Here is a 19,045-nt window from a genome sequence, read left to right as displayed (position 1 = left end):
AGATCAAGTCATCGGTGCTCTGAGGAATCACTGAGAGTAGGGCTGAACCCCAATCCCTCTTCAGACACTCTCTGTGTCTAACCGCCATTTTGTGTCCGTGCCTGTCAGTGTGTGTCTGTGTGTGAGTATGTGTGTGTGTGTGAGTGTGTGTGTGTGTGTGTGTGTGTGTGTGTGTGAGTGAGTGTGTGTGTGTGTGTGTGTGTGTGTGTGTGTGTGTGAGTATGTGTGTGTGTGTGTGTGTGTGTGTGTGTGTGTGAGTATGTGTGTGTGTGTGTGTGTGTCTATGCTCTTGTGTCTTGATGACCTTCTGTCTGTGCATGTTTAGGAGACGACCTGATGCGCCATGTGGACCTGTACAATCAGGCCCAATGCAAGTGGTTTGAGGAGATGGTCACCAACAGCATGGTACAGTAACCCACTTTCAATTCAACTGTTATTCACATAACAATTTCATTATCAAAGTTAACCAACTTTCAAATGCGTTTTTTCTTTTTGTGGCATCAAAAGTTTCGTTTTTGATTTTTATTTTATTTTACTTGAACCTCACTTCCTGTTAAGGTGAATCTGACTTCCTGTTGTGGCCTCCGTGCAGGAGCTGGAGAAGCTGGAGGTGGAGAGGGTGGAGATGATCCAGCAGCACCTACGTCAGTACACCACCCTGCGGCACGAGACCGACATGTTCAACCAAAGCGTAAGTCGTGTACTCCCTTAAATCAGTGTGTGTGTGTGTGTGTGTGTGTGTACATGTGCGTGTGTATGTGTGTCTGTGTGGTGGGTGTGTGTGGTGTGTGGGCATGTGTGCATGTGAGCCTAGTTATAGTTGAAAGTGGGGGTGCAGAGTTGGAGAGTGGAGGCAGGAATTTCCTCCTAGGGATCAATTAAATGTATCTATCTCTGAATACACTGAACTGGTCTGGATACACAGTGTTTATACTATCCTGTAAAGAGGGGGTGGGAAATATGATACCAGTATTTGTGGGTTATCCTACACATTAAGCTGACTGATATTTCCATTTCCTGTAACTCTTGGGTCCCTTGCTCACGTCTGCTGCCTCCTCTGTCTCTGTGTTCTGGCTCTGCCCAGCGACCGCTGGCGGAGGGTACGTGCGCTATATTACGCGGCTAAGGCACTGAGTGTTTGTTGCGCTGGCACGAATCATGCCCCATAGTGTGTGTGTGTGTGTGTGTGTGGGTGTGAATGCGTGTGTGTGTGTTATGTCAACAGAATGGGGTCTTTTTGGTGGGAGTGGATCATATTATCATGCGTTTGTATCATAAGTGTGTGTGTGTGTGTGTGTGTGTGTGTGTGTGTGTGTGTGTGTGTGTGTGTGTGTGTGTGTGTGTGTGTGTGTGTCACCAGACCCTGGAGCCGGTGGACCAGCTCCTCCAGAGTGTGGACCCGGCCAAAGACAGAGAGTTGTGGGTGAAGGAGCACCAGACGGGCGAGGTCCGGCCGGTCAACCTGGACATCTAACACATCATCCCCTGACCTGGGGTCAGCCTTTACCATACTGTCAGAGCACCAGGCCTCTCCACCACAACACTATCACAGATTGCATCAGTTGCATGGCCAGATGTGAGAGGTGTGTGTGCCCTCGCTATGTTAGTGCTACAGATAAAAGGGTGCAGCAAAGTTTCAGCACAACAACGCAGCAACACTTTAGAATCCATGATGGAAAAATACAATTACAAGAGAAAATACCAGCATGTTCCTCATGTTCCTCACACCACGTTCCACAGTGCTGCTCTACATACGGAACCACTAGACATGCTCATCCTGCCCAAACATTCACCTCAGCTTACTGAACCTGACAGTTCACACTATGAAGAACGCTGTTGCATTTCGATGTAGCTATTTCATTAATGTAAAACCTCTCGAATCCAGTTTATAATGAATAACTGATACAGTAATTAATATGAACTTTATTTTTAGATAGATATCGAGGTATGAAACATATTATAATATCCTAAGAATGAATATGATCTATTTTCATATTTATGCTCTTTCAGTATATATGATACTGCATGTTTTAAAAAAAATATCTTCAAACATTAATTGTACGTGGGAAAGTGCATAGCATTTTTAGTGAAATATGATGGTTGTGATGATGTCACAGTTTGAACAAGTTATCAGGTTTGTGTTTACAGAATGTGACCTTAACTGTTTGTCTTAAAACACTCCAGTTCTGACCAGGATTTCCACTTATACACAAGACAACCTCTCTATCAGATTAACTTTATAGGAGATGTGTCCCATGTCCATTCAATAGCACTGAATTGAAGTGAGCTCTATTTACTTTTTCCTTACTGTCTCTTAGAAACAGTAGATTTAAAAGAATCAAACTGGTGTAGACTCTAATTAAGGATGGTGAACAAGTACATTATTTGTGTTGAATGGTGGAGAATCAGGTACATGGCACAACAATGCGAATAAGGTGCATTTGTTTCGAGTCACAGTACATGGCAGATGAGATTCAAGCAGGAGTCTAGTCTAGATCCAGGAGCTAACGAGATGGATGGATGGATGTTCACCCATGTTATGAAGAACACCTCTTAGTGCCTAACGGTTATATCCCTGGAATGTCCTTGGTTATACTTTGCTCTGCATCCATGTACATATTATACTTGGACATAATTACAATTTAGATGTATTTTGTGGTTAAATGTCTTAAAGGCCCTTGCACTTTCGGCCAGATGTGTTTGTACCTGTTTGTGTGTTTTATTCAATTCTTCTTGTACAGAGTCTCCCTATCAAGGTGTAACATTCAACAGAAAATGCCTCATGGTGGTCTATTCAGTATATTATGTTTATTCTGTGTCATGTCCAACAGGAAGCTTTAGTCTGCCTCTTACCAGCTTAAAGGTGCAGTGTGTGATTTTTGGCGGCGTCTAGTGGTGAAGTTGCAGATTGCAATCAACTGAATACAATTACATCGTGCAAGATGGCGGCCTCCTTGGGAAGGATCCACTCCCTATGTAGAGTTAAAGTGCTCATTCTAAGGTAACAAAACCAGGCCAGGTCAAACCTGGCTTATGTGCGTGGCTGGCTTGTTTCTTATGTGCGTGGCTGGCTTGTTTCTCTTCAGGACTGGTAGGACGGAAGCTAGTCATGCCACTGAAATAACTGAATTGAAATGACATGAAATGATGTTTGATAAATTAAGATAGGTTGTGTCGCCTCGACACATCAGTTCCAATGCTTCCAATGCTAATTCAGCACAACAAGAGCGAGATAGCCAGTTAGCTCTCGAGCTCACAACAACTAGCAGCAGCTTCCATAACATTAATGGTAGCGGTCAGTGGCTAAAGCAGTTACACTGATGATTCCTGTAACATTAGCTATTTTGCTGCAATTGGTTCAACTTCTGTTTCTGGACAAAGGTGAGGGATAAACCCAGATAACACAAGGCTAGCGGACCTACAGCGGGTCCCCGATGGATGAGTTGGTGGACCTCCGGCGGAATATAACACAAGGCTAGACCTACAGTGGGTCCCCGATGGATGCTTCACCACCATTCCACCGGTAGTTAATTGTCTATATCCTAGGCCCATTGGCCGTGGGGTGCGTGGCGTGGTGGCGAGAATCCGCCCCCTCGCGTCAGAGCGGTTTGGGTGTAGTGCAGTTACTTCCAGGCAATCTCCATACACCCACTGGTGAAAACCGTGTGTCTCTAGCCCGCTCAGGGGCTGAGTTGTGGAGTTCATGGCATGGATAGTGGCGTGATGGCGAGACTCTGCCCCCTCGGGTCAGAGCTGGTCATGGACAGTGTACCTCTCTCCGGGCCACCCACCTGCCCCCACCAGTGAAGACCCTGTGTCTCTAGTCCACTCGAGGGCTGAGTTGTGGGGTCCGTGGTGTGGACAGTGGCGTGGTGGCAAGACTCCGCCCCCTCGCGTCATATTGGGTCGGAGGCTGTGGACCCTTCTCTGGGCTACCCACCTGCCCCCACTGGTGAAGACAAGTGTGTCTCTAGCCCACTCAGGGGCTGAGCTGTGGGGTTCGTGGCGTGGACAGTGGCGTGATGGCGAGACAAATGGATATTTGCTATCCTTGGTGCGCTGGCTTACAGTCGCACACAAAAATATTTTTTACCTCCACCCCAGCGATAGTGCACGGCAAGAGGGTATATTTTCGGTGGCATGCGTGCGTTTGTGCATGCCTTTGTGTGTGCGATTGTTAGCAGGATTAGGCAAAAACTACTGGACCAATTTTTACTAAATTCAGTGGAAGGGTGTAGCATGGTCCATTATAGAACCCATTCAATTTTGGAGTGGATCTAAATCATGGGTCGGGTCCACGTGCCGCCCAAACACAGACGGACTGCTCATTCACCTCCATTTAATTTTTGGACTGTGATTACGCAAAAACTACCAAACCGATTTTCATGAAACTCAGTGGAGGGGTGTAGCATGGGCCACCTTACAACCCATTACATTATGGAGCAGATCCCAATCATGGGCCAGATCCAGGAATGAAAACAAATCCTTGGAACAAAGCCAGCTCCCTGAGTGGGGAATCTAGAGACATTTGGGGTTTGGACTGGGGGGGAGGGGGGCGAGGGGAGAGCCCGGAGTGCACCGCTCTGTCCCCCACCGGCTATGACCCGAGGGGGGCGCCACAGAGCCAGCCAAATACAGCCACCCATTCACCTCCAGTCATTTTTACCTCCACCCCAGCAAATCACAGGGCGGGTCAATGAGCGGCCCATTCACCTCCATTCATTTTTTGGACAGGATTACAAAAAAACTACCAGACTGCTGTTCATGCAACTCAGAGGAGGCGTATAACATGGACCAATTTAAAACCCATTCAATTTTGGCATGCACAGAGCCATTAAATGCATTCAGGGGTGGAGGTCTGTGCTCTCTGAGCACCTGGTGTTTTAACATGGGATTATACACTAATTACTGTAAGACATATTAATGAATATTATATTCAATTTCTGCCAGATCTTCCGCAAATTCTGCCACAAAATTCCATGCATTGCACCTTTAAAGCTGGACATATCCCTCAGTTCAGAGATAAGACATAGAGGGACCACATTTACAGCAGATTAGATATATTTTTTTCTAGGTAGGTTATGTTTTTTTTTAGGGTTTTGCTTATTTCTCGACATGGCTAGAGCCTCATCACAGTGGTCACAAATCACAAATTAATGCGCTTGTTTCACATCTCCGCATTACAATGAAACAGCCTTTTAATCTTGGCTCTATGACTGTAGATGTCACTTTAGTACATTTTAATATTTTTTCAGGCGAGAAGGTAACCATGTAGATTCCCTGTATGTTGTGAGTTTCTAATAACATGCTTATTATTATATTTTTAAGTCTGACCTAAGTCTGGTCCACTTCTGCCGAGTGTGCTTGCATCCATCACCATGTTTTGCACATGATTGAAGCACATATTCTCCTGCGATTACGCACACAGTATTATTCTTTTGGCGATTATAATTTTTCCCAGACAGAGATAGAAATGCAGATAGGTATGTGAAGAGGCAATTACTGAATTTTAATATCTTGTTCCTCCACTTACAGTATAATGACAAATCCTGTCAATTAACAATGAACGTACTATGTAGCTAGCTACGACTGACAGTGATATACCACAACCTGAAAAAAGTTTTGGATTAGGGACAATGAGGTGTCTGGCTATCATAGATAATTTGTTGGCAACTAGATTTGACAACTGGACGATTGATATGTTGCACAGCAAATATGCAGTAGCCTATACTTTGCTCATAGCTAGTTAGCAATATCAGGTAAAGTAGGCTATGGGATTAGCTAGTTTGGGTTGCTTGGCTCATTGTTTGGGTTGCTAGGTTGTATCCAGGGGTGGGAGACATTGCTGAAAGAAAAGGTAACGGACACTTTCCATTACAGTTACGGCTCAAAACCCATATTAACTATTGGATGTCATCACTTCCAGAGAATATGATATATGATTTGTAATTCCATAGCAACGTGATTTAGCGCAGATGGACTATAATGAAAGTCAGCAGTGAGCAAAGCATAAGTAAAATATTTATTTATATTTTAACGTAGAAAATATGAGTAAATGGCACATCATGTTTGTCTTTGTCAAGTGGCCATGGTATGAACAAGATCATACAGTCCTGGGTGTGCTGTTGCTAATGCTAATGCTGTTGCTAATGCTCATGCTGTTGCTAATGCACATCACAGAGGTCGTGCACACCTCGTGTATTATCCCTTACATATGTGTTCGTACGTCAGTGTGTGTGTGTTTACTGTCCGTAGGCTACTGTTTGTTTGTTTGTTTGTGTGCATGTCACTGTGCATTGTCTGTATGTGATACTGTATGTATGTGTCTCTACATTTTGCTGTGGTAGAAGGGGTGATAGATCACCCCTTTCAAATTTAAATCACTAAACATGTCAACGGTGTTAAGTAATAAAGTGTGGCCATACAACCAGCCATTCTTCTACCAGCCTTATCAGATGGAACCAGAACTGATACACCGATACACACTGGATTCAGCTTTTAATGTTTTAAATGAATATTCACCCCCCCCCCTTCCTCTGCCCATTTCTTATTCAGAGCAAACTGGACATTCAGCATGTTTTCATTTGGTTTTAGACGTTTTGTAGTGTATGTCAAAGTTGTGCATACTGTATGTGTTTTGAGAAATTGACTTTTTCCAGTGTTTCCTGAAATGTCTAATCATACAGTGAGATGAATCTGTCCAGACAGTGTAGAGTGCAAAATCAAAATAAATCTTTTCCTTGAAACTATCACATTTGTTTGTGTCATTTCATGCTGGTAAGATAGAATAGTACTTTGCTTGTTGCTATAGATACATCCCATTGCCATACTGTAAACAGGGATTAAGGACAGGGTGCCAGACGGGTTAAGATGTACCCTATGGCTTATTGTAAATAGAAGAATTGGATTCACTCCTGTAAGCAGATAAAATGCCACCCAGTGGTCTTTGAACTGCATATGGTCAGTTCAACCTCTACACCTTTACACCATGCAATGTACTGGACTGGATTGTACTGTGGTGTGTGTGTGTGTGTGTGTGTGTGTGTGTGTGTGTGTGTGTGTGTGTGTGTGTGTGTGCGCGCATATGGGGTGTGATTCGTGCCAGTGTAACAAACACTCAGTGCTTTCGTCGCCTGCATTGCGTGTATAAAGGTACTTTGGCGAGCTGATTAATAGGCGTGCATATACGCACGCGTTACGAGTCGCTCGCATTCTCAGAGGGTGACGTGTAAAATGTGCCTTGCCATTTTTGCGCACATGCATGTAACGTTTGCACGCTCGTGTTAAGTCAGCGGGCACTAGAAGCTGCGAGCGGGGCTCATTTGTCCATATTGAATAAAAATTAAGAATATTTATTTGCACTCAATCAAATTCCAGGACCCTCCTTGCATAACTTTTCCTAGATATGTGTCATTTTATCTCCACTATCGCTACATTTTCAAATAAGAGCGTGCATCATCAACTGGTGCTGACGGTGCTGCAGCGCCCTCTATTGACAAGAAACACGTGTATCTGAACATTTGTTTTAAAAATTGCGAAGAAAGAGTCATTCAGATATTAGGCTTTATTAAAAACAAGTTGCTTTACATGTGCGAATTCCATTTATTGAGAATGCATTACCAATTGGCAAGGATGAGATTAGAACCAGCTATGATTTAAAGGCAACTGACCTTACACGTGCGGCCGCTAACACGTCTGCTGCGCTAGCAAGGCACTGGCACGTTTGACACGTCGCTATGCAATTTCTGCACACATTACAAGACGTACGTACGTACGTTCATCTATGATTTTACCAAACTGTCATGTGTAGTGTTGGTGTCGCATATGTGAAGCGCATCTAACCTGTAGTGTTGCCGTCACGCACACGATGCGCAATACGTGTAAACAACATGTGCACAGCGTCTGCGTTACAGGTATGTTACAGCTATGAGACGTCTGTCTCTCCATTGTTTGTCAATGGAAATTATACACGTGCGTTTAGACGTTTGATGTCATCGTCTTCTTAAAGGGCAATGCTCGTTTTTGACAACCCGGACCTTATTTACGACATATTATAAGAAGTTTGACTCACCGAGATCACTTTTGTGTAGTTCGGAGGCCTGTAGAAGAAATTTAAAATCCAGCGCGAGCCAGTATATCCATGTAATGACGGTGATCGGGGCACCGAGAATGCAGTTTCTCAAAATCTATTTTCGGCCGCTAAACGGTTGTTTTCATCAATCAGATTGGATGAATCGACAGTTGAAATTCCTCAATGCGAGGCATTGTTGTGGTTTTCAAATACGGGGTCTTTAGCCTCTGTAATATGATCTTTACACGCCTTTCCCCACTTGCTCCAGCACGCATGCGCACAGGCCAGCGCGCAGACTGGCTATTCTCCGGCTCACATTCTCTGCGCTACGATCGGATTGTTGCTGACGAATGACGACGACAATATTCTCGGCACCAACAACGATCGTAGCGCAGAGAATGTGTGTGTGTGCGCATGTGTGTGTGTGTGTGTGTACGCATGTGTGTGTGCAAGTGTGCGCGCATGTGTGTGTGTGTTGTGGTGTATTGTCCAAGTGGCATGTGAAGGGTGCCGAATACAGAAGGGAATATTGATCCAAGGTGTCAAGGTGTTTTTTTCACTGGAGTGCGTGTAATACGGGTTATGTGCAATATATGTATTATGTTCAATATGTGGTAAGTGCAATATGTGGGATATGTGTTTTCTCTCTGTATAGAGGCAATCTATATATGCACAGTATTGAGTCCAAGACAAATTTCCCTAAGGAGACAATAAAGTATATCGTATGGTATCCACCCAGGCCAGGTATTAGCCAGATCCAGAGCAAGGTTTAGCAGCACAGAGGGCAGCCCTGTAAGAAGTAGCACCTGATCCACCCAGGCCAGGTACAGTATTAGCCAGGTCCAGTGCTTAGCCTACTCCACTCAGGAGTAACGTTGCTACAGTAATATGGAATTATCATACAATGACGAGGCGTCGTCAAGCAATATTTTCAGGACGACACTTCACAGAATTCATAGTGATGATTTGTGGTCATTTTTAACTAAATATGCACATAACAAGCTGAAAATATAAAGGTAGACTATGATATGTAATTGTAGGAGAGTCGGTTACTTTTCCATTGCAGTTTAAAATGTCGCTAGCACAAGCCCAGAAATCAGTCTTGTCACTGCATTTGGGCGTTACGACCGCCACTCCCGAGTGCGGGCATTGAGACCACCATATAGCCTACGTTACTTTATTTTTTCGTTTTTTTGCTTCCCTTTGGAAAATGAGTATCAGCGTTAGTATCGAGTATGGATTATTGTTCTTCCCCTTTCTGTGAAACACAACACAGATCATACAAAGAGACAAGTTCCCTTTGTGTATTAATGTGCTAACGTTTGTTTTGATCATAGGGTTTGGGTTATCTCTATGGTTATCTCTATAGCATAAGCAGTACATCAAAAAGGTGGTGTTTATTGGATCTATTTAGCGACAGTGTTGGCTCTTTACAGCCTCAGGACACAACATCATAAATTCAACGTTTCTCTGAAAGCATAACAACAGCTCTACACATTTAAAACCTTTGAAAGCATAACAACAGCTCTACACATTTAAAACCTTTGAAAGCATAACAACAGCTCTACACATTTAAAACCTTTGAAAGCATATAACAACAGCTCTACACATTTAAAACCTTTGAAAGCATATAACAACAGCTCTACACATTTTAAAACAAGTTTATTTAAAGCTTTAAAGCTACTCACTAAAATTATGATTATTCCCAGCACCAGGCATACAAGCAGACAATGAAAGTGAAAATCTATATAATAATATGTATAATAATAATACTAATAATAATAATAATAATAATAGTAATAATTGAAATATTCAACACAGCTGACTGCTGACCGAGATCACATCAGATTTATACACTCCACCTGTTCAATGTTGTTTATAATAGCTACATGTCCACTGGTCTTGATAAACACTTGATAATTCATGTACTTTTTAGTAAACATTTTAGTACACACACATCAAAGCATATCTCCTGTTAAAAAGGCATATCCTTTAATTGAGTGGAGAGACATGTTTTCTAGTAGTTATCAAAACATTTCTAGTTCCTCATTCTTCCTGGTCAAAAAACTATAACTGTTACGAGTCCCTCTCCACTTGTCACCCACAGTTAGACATGGGGTAACAGCTTCTCTGAAGTCCCTGCATTTACATGTATGCAACAAACACTATAGTGTTATGGTGTGTTTGTGTGTGTGTGTGTGTGTGTGTGTGTGTGTGTGTGTGTGTGTGTGTGTGTTTGACAGTTGCGGTCAGTTCCGTTTCAAGTCAGTTCACAATTTAAACGTTTTCGAAGCAAATTATTGCTAAAATATACATTTTAATTGAAGCACATTATTTTACATACTTTTTTTTTCTTACAAAATTGAAGTAGAAGCGTGTTTTAGAATTTTACGTTAAATTGAATTGAACTTCTTGAATTGACTGAATTGACACTGAATTGACCACAAACCTGGCATGAATCACCAGCGTTTCCCTCCATCTTCCCTGCCCAGCCCCCCGGAGCGATTTGACAGGATTAGTCTCTTCTGACCTTCACTCTGGGCCTAATAGGATTGGCTGGTTAGAGACGGAGTGTTAACTAGAGCCTAATACCCCGTCATAAGGAGCTCTAGGCTCTCTGTCTTTTACGCTAATACTTAATGTATGACCATCGCCTGGTTAGTAGGACAGAAGAGCAGACAGAATAGCACACGCACGCACACGCACGCACACACACGCACACACACGCACACACACACACACACACACCTCTGGAGATGTACACACCCACCACAACAAAGAATGGAAACAATCTAGGACACAAAGTTGCCCTGTCCATAATTACCCTCAAAACCAGACTACCTTCAGTCTATACCGGTATGGAGATATCAGTGAATTAGACTGTTCTGAGCCATACAGGGGCTAATGTAATCTTCCCTGTCAAATGCCCTCAGATTGAACCAAGTGCATCGTGGGTATTACCTCTGGGTTGATTTAGGACAACTCAATCACTTAACATACTAAGGGATTGAATAGCAGTCTGGGGTAACACTTTCAACTGTATTGAAAATCAAACTAAATGTTTTGTCCGTGAGTTATTGCCGTATTTCCGCCAGTTTGTCTTTGATTTTCTGTGGCTTGTCGTACTGTATCAACCTCAGGATGTCCTTATTGTCCATCACACCCTGGATGAATTCACTCTCTGAAATCTTATCTGAAACACAAACAAAGGGCACGGCTATAGATTATTCATCTACAGGCTAATTACACATCAACAAACATTCACTTAAGTTAGGCCTAAAGCAAAGTATCCAGTAATCATAATCACATTTATCACAATAATCCTACAACCACTAACCAGTAGGCCCTAAACATCGCAATAATCATGCAATCATTATTTGAATCAACATCAGTCAAAATGGATCCATTGTACAGTAGGCTATCGTAGATCTGTCAAATCAACAACAGTGGGGAGATTCAAGACGTGGTTGTTGCACATTAGCCCTGCATTACTCTTACCGTTTTCTTTCTTCCTGAAGAATTCCCAGATCTTGTCTGCTCTCTTCTCCGGACTGTTCTCGTCTTCCGGAAGGTTCTTTTTATCTTCCTCAGAAACCATGTTGAATATCGCCTAAGGAGAAGCAACCACACACAGTGGAAAGTGTTACTGTAAGTCTATAGCTCTCACAAATTAATCAATAGTGAATGATCCGGGAACAAGGTGTTTGATTTCCTCAACATCCCCTTGATTTCCTCAACATCCCCTTGATTTCCTCAACATCCCATTGATTTCCTCAACATCCCCTTGATTCCTCAACATCCCATTGATTTCCTCAACATCCCCTCACCTTTTAGAGTTTCCAGACATAGTCGCCATTATGTCAACATTAAATCTTATTTGACTTCCAGGCTCTAACTTTCAAGCCTGTGTGTATCTTTTCCTCCTGGTGTTTCAGTAACCTGAAGAAGACAAAAAAAGTAGTTCCGTTACCCTGACAATCTCCTGGATCTCGTTCTTGCTGATGGTGCCGTTTCCGTCCACGTCGTACAGGGCGAAGGCCCACTCCAGCTTGTGCAGCGTCTTGCCCCCGGAGGTGAGGTGCAGGCCCACCATGTACTCCTTGAAGTCCAGCGTCCCGTCCGCGTTGGTGTCGAAGCTCCTGAACACGTGCTGGGCGTAGGCGGAGGGGTCTGCCCCCGGGAAGAAGCTGGCGTAGATCCCATCAAACTGGTCCTTGCTGATCTTGCCGGTGGGACACTCCCTGAGGAAGGACTGGTACCAGGCGTACAGCTCAGCCTCGGAGTAATTGGTGTTGGACTTCAGGTCCTCCAGCAGCTCCTTGGACAGTGCGCCACTCTTGGTATTTCCCATGATTGAGACAAAGACACACTATCTTTTGTTACTCTTGCTCTCACTTTCTCGTTTTCTCTCCCCCACTCTCTCTCCCAGCTAGAGGAACATTTCTGCTCCTGCGTCTCTGTGGTGGGCTCTGCAGCTATGTCTCTCCCTCATAAACCCACAAAGTGCTGAATGGGATTATGCTCATAGCTACTTAAATCCACACAGACTGGCTGCCAGATTATGGGGGGATTACCACGTCACACAGCCACATACATTTGAAGGCACAATTACATCTTCATCGTTTTAATAACCAAGGGTGGAGGAAGTGCTGTGATGACAGTGATTTCAGAGTGTGTGTGCGTGTGTGTGTTTGCGTGTGTGTTTGCATGTGAGTGTGTGTGTTTGCGTACGTCTGTGTTTGTGCGCGTGTGTGTTTGTGTGTGTTTGTGTACATATGTTTGTGTGTGTGCGTGAGTGTGTGCGTGTGTTTGTGTGTGTCTGCGTGAGTTTGTGTGTGCGTGTTTGTTTGAGTGTGTGTGTGTGTGTGTGTGCATGTGTGTGTGTATGTGTGTTTGTGTGTGCATGTGTGTGTGTGTGTGTGTTATGATGTCAGTTAGAAGTATCAGGCAAGAGTGGGCCCACCCGCTCCTGCTGTAGCATCTCAGATAATGAATCTTTATCTGGTTTGATGTTTGCGTTGCTGTCAGGCAAGAGAGACGACAGAGAAACCTGCTTAGTCGAGTAGTCGGGACCTCACAGCAGAGAGATCCCAGCAGAGAGATCCCAGCAGAGAGATCCCAGCAGAGAGATCCCAGCAGAGAGATCCCAGCAGATAGATTCCAGCAGATAGATCACAGCAGAGAGGCGGTTTGGAAGAGAAGATAAGTTGAACCCCCCCCCCCCACCTCAAAAAAAGGATGCTGACTCAAACTTCTTACCATCCTCCCTTTCTCTGTGTCTCTCCCTCTGCCTCTCTCTCTTCCCCGTCCCTGGGTGAACTGGCTTTTTACTTCCTTCTGAAAATGTTGGGGTAGGATCTCTGTCCACCCCCGCTTTGCTCTCTGGGAAGAGCATTGTGTTGCCTCTGTGTATGAAATGCGCTATACAAATAAAGTTAGATTTGATTTGACTTTCTGTCTCTCTCTCCTTTTATCTCCCTTTCCCGGTAGTTTTACTGGGACTAGCAGAGCACATAAACAGCTTAGTCCCTAATCTGAAAACCCCTTCAGCTCCATACGGTATCATCTGTTCCTGTTGGCCTGCCGTCACAGAGAGAGACAAGCCAGGTAACCCGCTTACCTCTGGTTAAACCACGACGCCAAGAGGAAGCACAATCAGCAGGTCAGGTCAGAACGGGGACACGCAGCCAGCAGACGGATCAGGCCCAGGTCTTCTGTCTACTGAGTTTACGTGTCTGTAATGTAATGTAATGTAATGTAGGCTGGTTATATGATACTGCTTAAATAGTGTACATTCACTTGTACATTGTACAGTTCATTTTACAGTTTTACAGTTCAAACTAATTTAGTAAATTAGCATTTAGTTTAAACTCCATTCTTTTTTGTAATGTCCTGTCCTTTTACCACCTGAGACAGCTTCATCTTATCATAGATCAACTCTAGACACAGTGCCCCAAATCTACCCCCTGTGACTAAGACTGCTGTGTGGCTGACATATTCGCCGCATGTGGGCAAATGCCTGTGATGATGAAACAGGTGTGTGTGTGTGTGTGTGTGTGTGTGTGTGTGTGAGGGACAAACGATACCAGCCAATTAGTTAATTGTCTGGTTTCATCCATGCCAGCCCTTCCCTGTATTGTTAAACCACAGAGGGAACTCTACACCCAACCCTCCAACCCTCCAGTCCTCCAACCCTCCAGTCCTCCAACCCTCAAGTCCTCCAGCCCTCCAGTCCTCCAACCCTCCAGTCCTCCAACCCTCCAGTCCTCCAGTCCTCCAAACCTCCAGTCCTCCAACCCTCCAGTCCTCCAGTCCTCCAACCCTCCAGTCCTCCAACCCTCCAGTCCTCCAGTCCTCCAGTCCTCCAACCCTCCAGTCCTCCAACCCTCCAGTCCTCCAACCCTCCAGTCCTCCAACCCTCCAGTCCTCCAGTCCTCCAGTCCTCCAACCCTCCAGTCCTCCAACCCTCCAGTCCTCCAACCCTCCAGTCCTCCAACCCTCCAGTCCTCCAGTCCTCCAGTCCTCCAACCCTCCAGTCCTCCAACCCTCCAGTCCTCCAACCCTCCAGTCCTACAACCCTCCAGTCCTCCAACCCTCCAGTCCTCCAACCCTCCAGTCCTCTAACCCTCCAGTCCTCCAGTCCTCCAACCCTCCAGTCCTCCAACCCTCCAGTCCTCTAACCCTCCAGTCCTCCAGTCCTCCAACCCTCCAGTCCTACAACCCTCCAGTCCTCCAACCCTCCAGTCCTCCAACCCTCCAGTCCTCTAACCCTCCAGTCCTCCAGTCCTCTAACCCTCCAGTCCTCTAACCCTCCAGTCCTCTAACCCTCCAGTCCTCCAACCCTCCAGTCCTCCAAACCTCCATTCCTCCAACCCTCCAGTCCTCTAACACTCCAGTCCTCCAACCCTCCAACCCTCCAGTCCTCTAACCCTCCAACCCTCCAGGCCTCCAACCCTCCAACACTCCAGTCCTCCAACTCTCCAGTCCTCCAACCCTCCAGTCCTCCAGTCCTCCAACCCTCCAGTCCTCCAACCCTCCAGTCCTCCAACCCTCCAGTCCTCCAGTCCTCCAACCCTCCAGTCCTCCAGTCCTCCAGTCCTCCAGTCCTCCAGCCCTCCAACCCTCCAGTCCTCTAACCCTCCAGTCCTACAACCCTCCAGTCCTCTAACCCTCCAGTCCTCCAACCCTCCAGTCCTCCAACCCTCCAGTCCTCCAACCCTCCAGTCCTCCAACCCTCCAGTCCTCCAGCCCACTAGTCTGACAGACACAGCTATGAGACAGTGCCCTCTGGTGAGGAGGAGGGAGAAGAGAGGGAGGGTTAGGGTTATGGTTAAAAGAAGAGGGGCGGGGCCCCACAGAGGAGGGACTACTCTCTTGTCCACGATGTCCCCCAGACACCCCGTGCTCCAGACTCCTGCATGCTCCCCTAAGTTCCCAGAAACCTCATGCTTTCAGAGAGAAATACCGTACTTTATGCCACTTGAATAACTGAAATGAATCTTCTGTAGGAGTCAGTTATTAATGGCAACTCACACAAGTTAAGCTATGGCTACCTACCACCCTGAATTATCAACTCGAAGTCAAGTGCCTTTTTGTTGTCCTTACTGCCTTACATGACAATTTCCCCACAGATCGCTCGATCATTTTTTTTTTTGCACTATATGAAATAAAAAAGCACACATTTGAGCTAGTCAGATCTGATTATCCTGATGGTTGGTTCTTAACCTCCTGAACTGATGATCATGCATTTGGCCCACATGTGCATTTGCTCCATACAAATTGATAACAACTGATAGGGTTCAAAAAAATCTAACTTATCTAAACATTACATGTCTGGTTTGTTTACGTTATGCAATTCAGGGGACACTTTTGGGCGAGTGAGCCTCATCATGGCTGAAATCTTGCCGCGTTTGCAATGGTAGGCAAGTCGCTGCCGTTAATATTGGATGGTCCCGTATTGAAAAATAAAAAGCACTTTCAATACTCAACCAATACAATATGCGATTTCCCCATATTTATGTGCACAGAACTGTAGTGTTGACGGAGACTGAGCTTTGTAGCCGCACAACCAAATAGACCTTTCCAACCTGTCAGTCACGCAGAGAATAATAACCAATAAGGTTGCCTGATTTCCCACAAACAAAGCTTATTCTGTGTTCATAGATTAGACATTAGTTTGAAGAAAATGGTTCTTAGATGCGCTTGGGGAATGTGCAGTAACGACCAGTAGATATTCAGAGAGACTACAGAAACCTAAAACACAGTTGGATAAATGCTTAAAGTGGATTAAGGCGTGTGGAAGGCCCCATAAACAGTTGAATGTGAAGACAACTTTGCTCCTAGAACCTTCAGTTCACTACTCATATCTAGCAGCTACATGCTATCACAGCTATAGTATAGCTATACCGTTATAGTCAACACTATTGTAACATGTCATTATACAGAAAAGCAGCCTGCAGGATGCCGTACCATGATGTTATATCACTACCTTACTCATCCTGCTTTCCATGTGCAATTAGACTCCACAATTTTGTCCTGATGAATTTCAATCTGGACTTTATGAGCCATTTGTTCCTTCAGCGTAAATCTCCAACACCTAGCATCAACACTGTTGTCACCTGCTCCATCCAAAATCCACATCTCATGGATATACCTGTATGCTTGTGTAAAACTGGGCTGCGGCTCGTGCCTATGACCGCAGCACAACCCGTGGTATATTGGCCAGATACCACACCCTCTCATGGGTTATTGCTTCAATATTGTCAGGAATCCTTAAGAGAATAATCAGTTATGTACTGTTCAGTGGACATGTGCTCCATCTTGTGGGCCATAGCAACAGTAACCGGGGGGGGGGGGGGGGGAATTTCCCGCCTGAATAGGAAAGGTCTATTCAACTGGAAACTACAGCCAGCCTCTCACACGTTACCCCAGCCTCTCACACGTTACCCCAGCCTCTCACACGTTACCCCTCGGCTCCACTGTGGCCGTCAGTGATAATTAAATAAATGAACCTCGGTAATTCTCTAACGTCGGACGCTGGCGTGAGAAGGAGCTCTGTTAAGCATTTGTGTACCAAATTCTTGCTGGGGACAATTCAGTAGTCTCTGAATATTGATGAGGACATGGCCCCAGCGTCCCCACCTAATTCTACACCCATATTTATTTGTATAGCACATTTCATACACAGAGCTAACACAATGCACTTTACAGAGAGCAAAGCTAATAAAGAATAGAAAAACAGTTCACCCAATATTGGAAAATAGGTGAGCTATAGCCTGGTAGCTAGTCATAGAAAAGCCTGTTTAGTTTAAGCTGTCTTCTCTCTCTTGATTGTGCTAAGATAGGAGGTGTAGGCATATGCAGCACAGAGCAGACAGTGGGAGGCTTAACCACAGAGCAGAGAGGGCAGATAAGACGACGGAAGAGAAAGTTAGTTTGGAAACCACACGTTAGATAGGAGCTATCACTGCCTCCACCCCAAACACACTGCTAAATGACTACCAAAATGAGGACAAAAAACAGTATACAGTTCATGTTCATCACTGGAAATAAGTCTTTTTGTGTCAAGGATTTAATCCCATCCACCATTTTTACATCTGGTCTCTATTATTCAGAACCTTTTTAGGTGTGTATCTCAACTGAATAAGTTGGCCTAACTGTGCCAGCCTACTTCCACACTGCCAAAGCACTGAGAGGTTCTGGGGGATTAGCTGGGTCAAAGGCTGGGAGTGATGGGCAGAGAAAGCGACCACTGAACCAGGATAACTTCAGGGTGGGTTAGTTTAGATCTGGGCTAACTTCAGGATGAATTAATTTAGACCAGGGATAATTTTAGGATGAATTTGCTTAGACCTGGGCTAAATGCAGGCTGAATGCGGTGGACTAAGCTAACTGGCTCTGAGGATTAGTTAATTTATCTGGAGAGCCAGGCTACTGGGCTATCCAGGCTACTGTGAGTAAATGGCCTCCAAGATCCCTGATTAAACTGGTATCAGTGTGGAGAAGTGCACAGGCCATATTGGGGAGGCTGGCTGGCTGGCTGGCTGGCTGGCTGGCTGGCTGGCTGGCTGGCTGGATGGATGGATGGATGGATAGATAGATAGATAGATAGATAGATAGATAGATAGATAGATAGATAGATAGATAGATAGATAGATAGATAGATAGATAGATAGATAGATAGATAGATAGATAGATAGATAGATAGATAGATAGATAGATAGATAGATAGATAGATAGATGGATGGATAGATAGATAGATAGATAGATAGATAGATAGATAGATAGATAGATAGATAGACAGACAGACAGACAGACAGACAGACAGACAGACAGACAGACAGACAGACAGACAGACAGACAGACAGACAGACAGATAGATAGATAGATAGATAGATAATTAGAAAGATAGATAGATAATTAGAAAGATAGATGGATAGATAATTAGAAAGATAGATGTAGATAGATTAGATAAATAATTAGAAAGATAGATGTAGATAGATTAGATAGATAATTAGAAAGATAGATAGATAGATAGATTGATAGAGGCAAATTGAGCAAAAAGGCATAATCAGGGACTAATTGCAGTAAATCGGGGACTAATTACAGCGCACAGAGTACAGTATGCTATGTTCACTAAGAGCAATAAGATCAAGCATAGGCCGCCCCCTCCCCCATCACGTTCTTTCTTCCAAGTTTTAAGTTTGTTTCAGTTAGAGCATATAACGTTACAGCATGATCTCACACACTTTGCCTACAGTAAAACACTCCCACTTTCTTACCCCAACTTTATTTCCACTAAATACATGTAGCCTAACAGCCTTTGTATTAGGCCTATGGTTCATATGGGAATATAATAATACATTTAGGCTTTAGCAATCTGTTCAATGTTATAATGTATGTGAATGAAACAAATGTTTTGTTTTTGCTCGAACACAAATTAAAGCTCAACATTTCAACACAATCCACGCCACG

At 44.4% G+C, this 19,045-nt stretch overlaps 2 protein-coding genes across 2 annotated transcripts in view; one reads left to right on the top strand and one right to left on the bottom strand.

Annotated features, from left to right (window-relative positions):
- The window catches only part of LOC311324183 (growth arrest-specific protein 7-like), a gene marked incomplete at both ends in the record, with an annotated part of 25,253 nt that extends 23,779 nt beyond the window's left edge, over positions 1-1,474 (top strand). The window contains 3 exons of the mRNA XM_084456586.1: positions 326-405; positions 593-691; positions 1,361-1,474. Coding sequence (XP_084312712.1) covers positions 326-405; positions 593-691; positions 1,361-1,474 — 293 coding nt within the window. The remainder of the gene's footprint in view (positions 1-325; positions 406-592; positions 692-1,360) is intronic.
- Positions 1,475-11,145: 9,671 nt separating this feature from the next.
- LOC311324218 (recoverin-like) lies at positions 11,146-12,422 on the bottom strand (the record flags this gene model as incomplete). Its single annotated transcript, XM_084456635.1, has 3 exons — positions 11,146-11,264; positions 11,570-11,681; positions 12,042-12,422. The coding sequence occupies 3 exons, from the start codon at positions 12,420-12,422 to the stop codon at positions 11,146-11,148; spliced, it is 612 nt and encodes a 203-aa protein (XP_084312761.1).
- Between the last annotated feature and the right edge of the window lie 6,623 nt (positions 12,423-19,045).

Source organism: Borostomias antarcticus (genome assembly GCF_949987555.1).
Source record: "Borostomias antarcticus genome assembly, chromosome: 22".
Lineage (NCBI taxonomy): Eukaryota > Metazoa > Chordata > Actinopteri > Stomiiformes > Stomiidae > Borostomias > Borostomias antarcticus.
The sequence above is the reverse complement of the archived record's forward strand: the minus strand, read 5'-3'. Positions and strand labels throughout refer to the sequence as shown.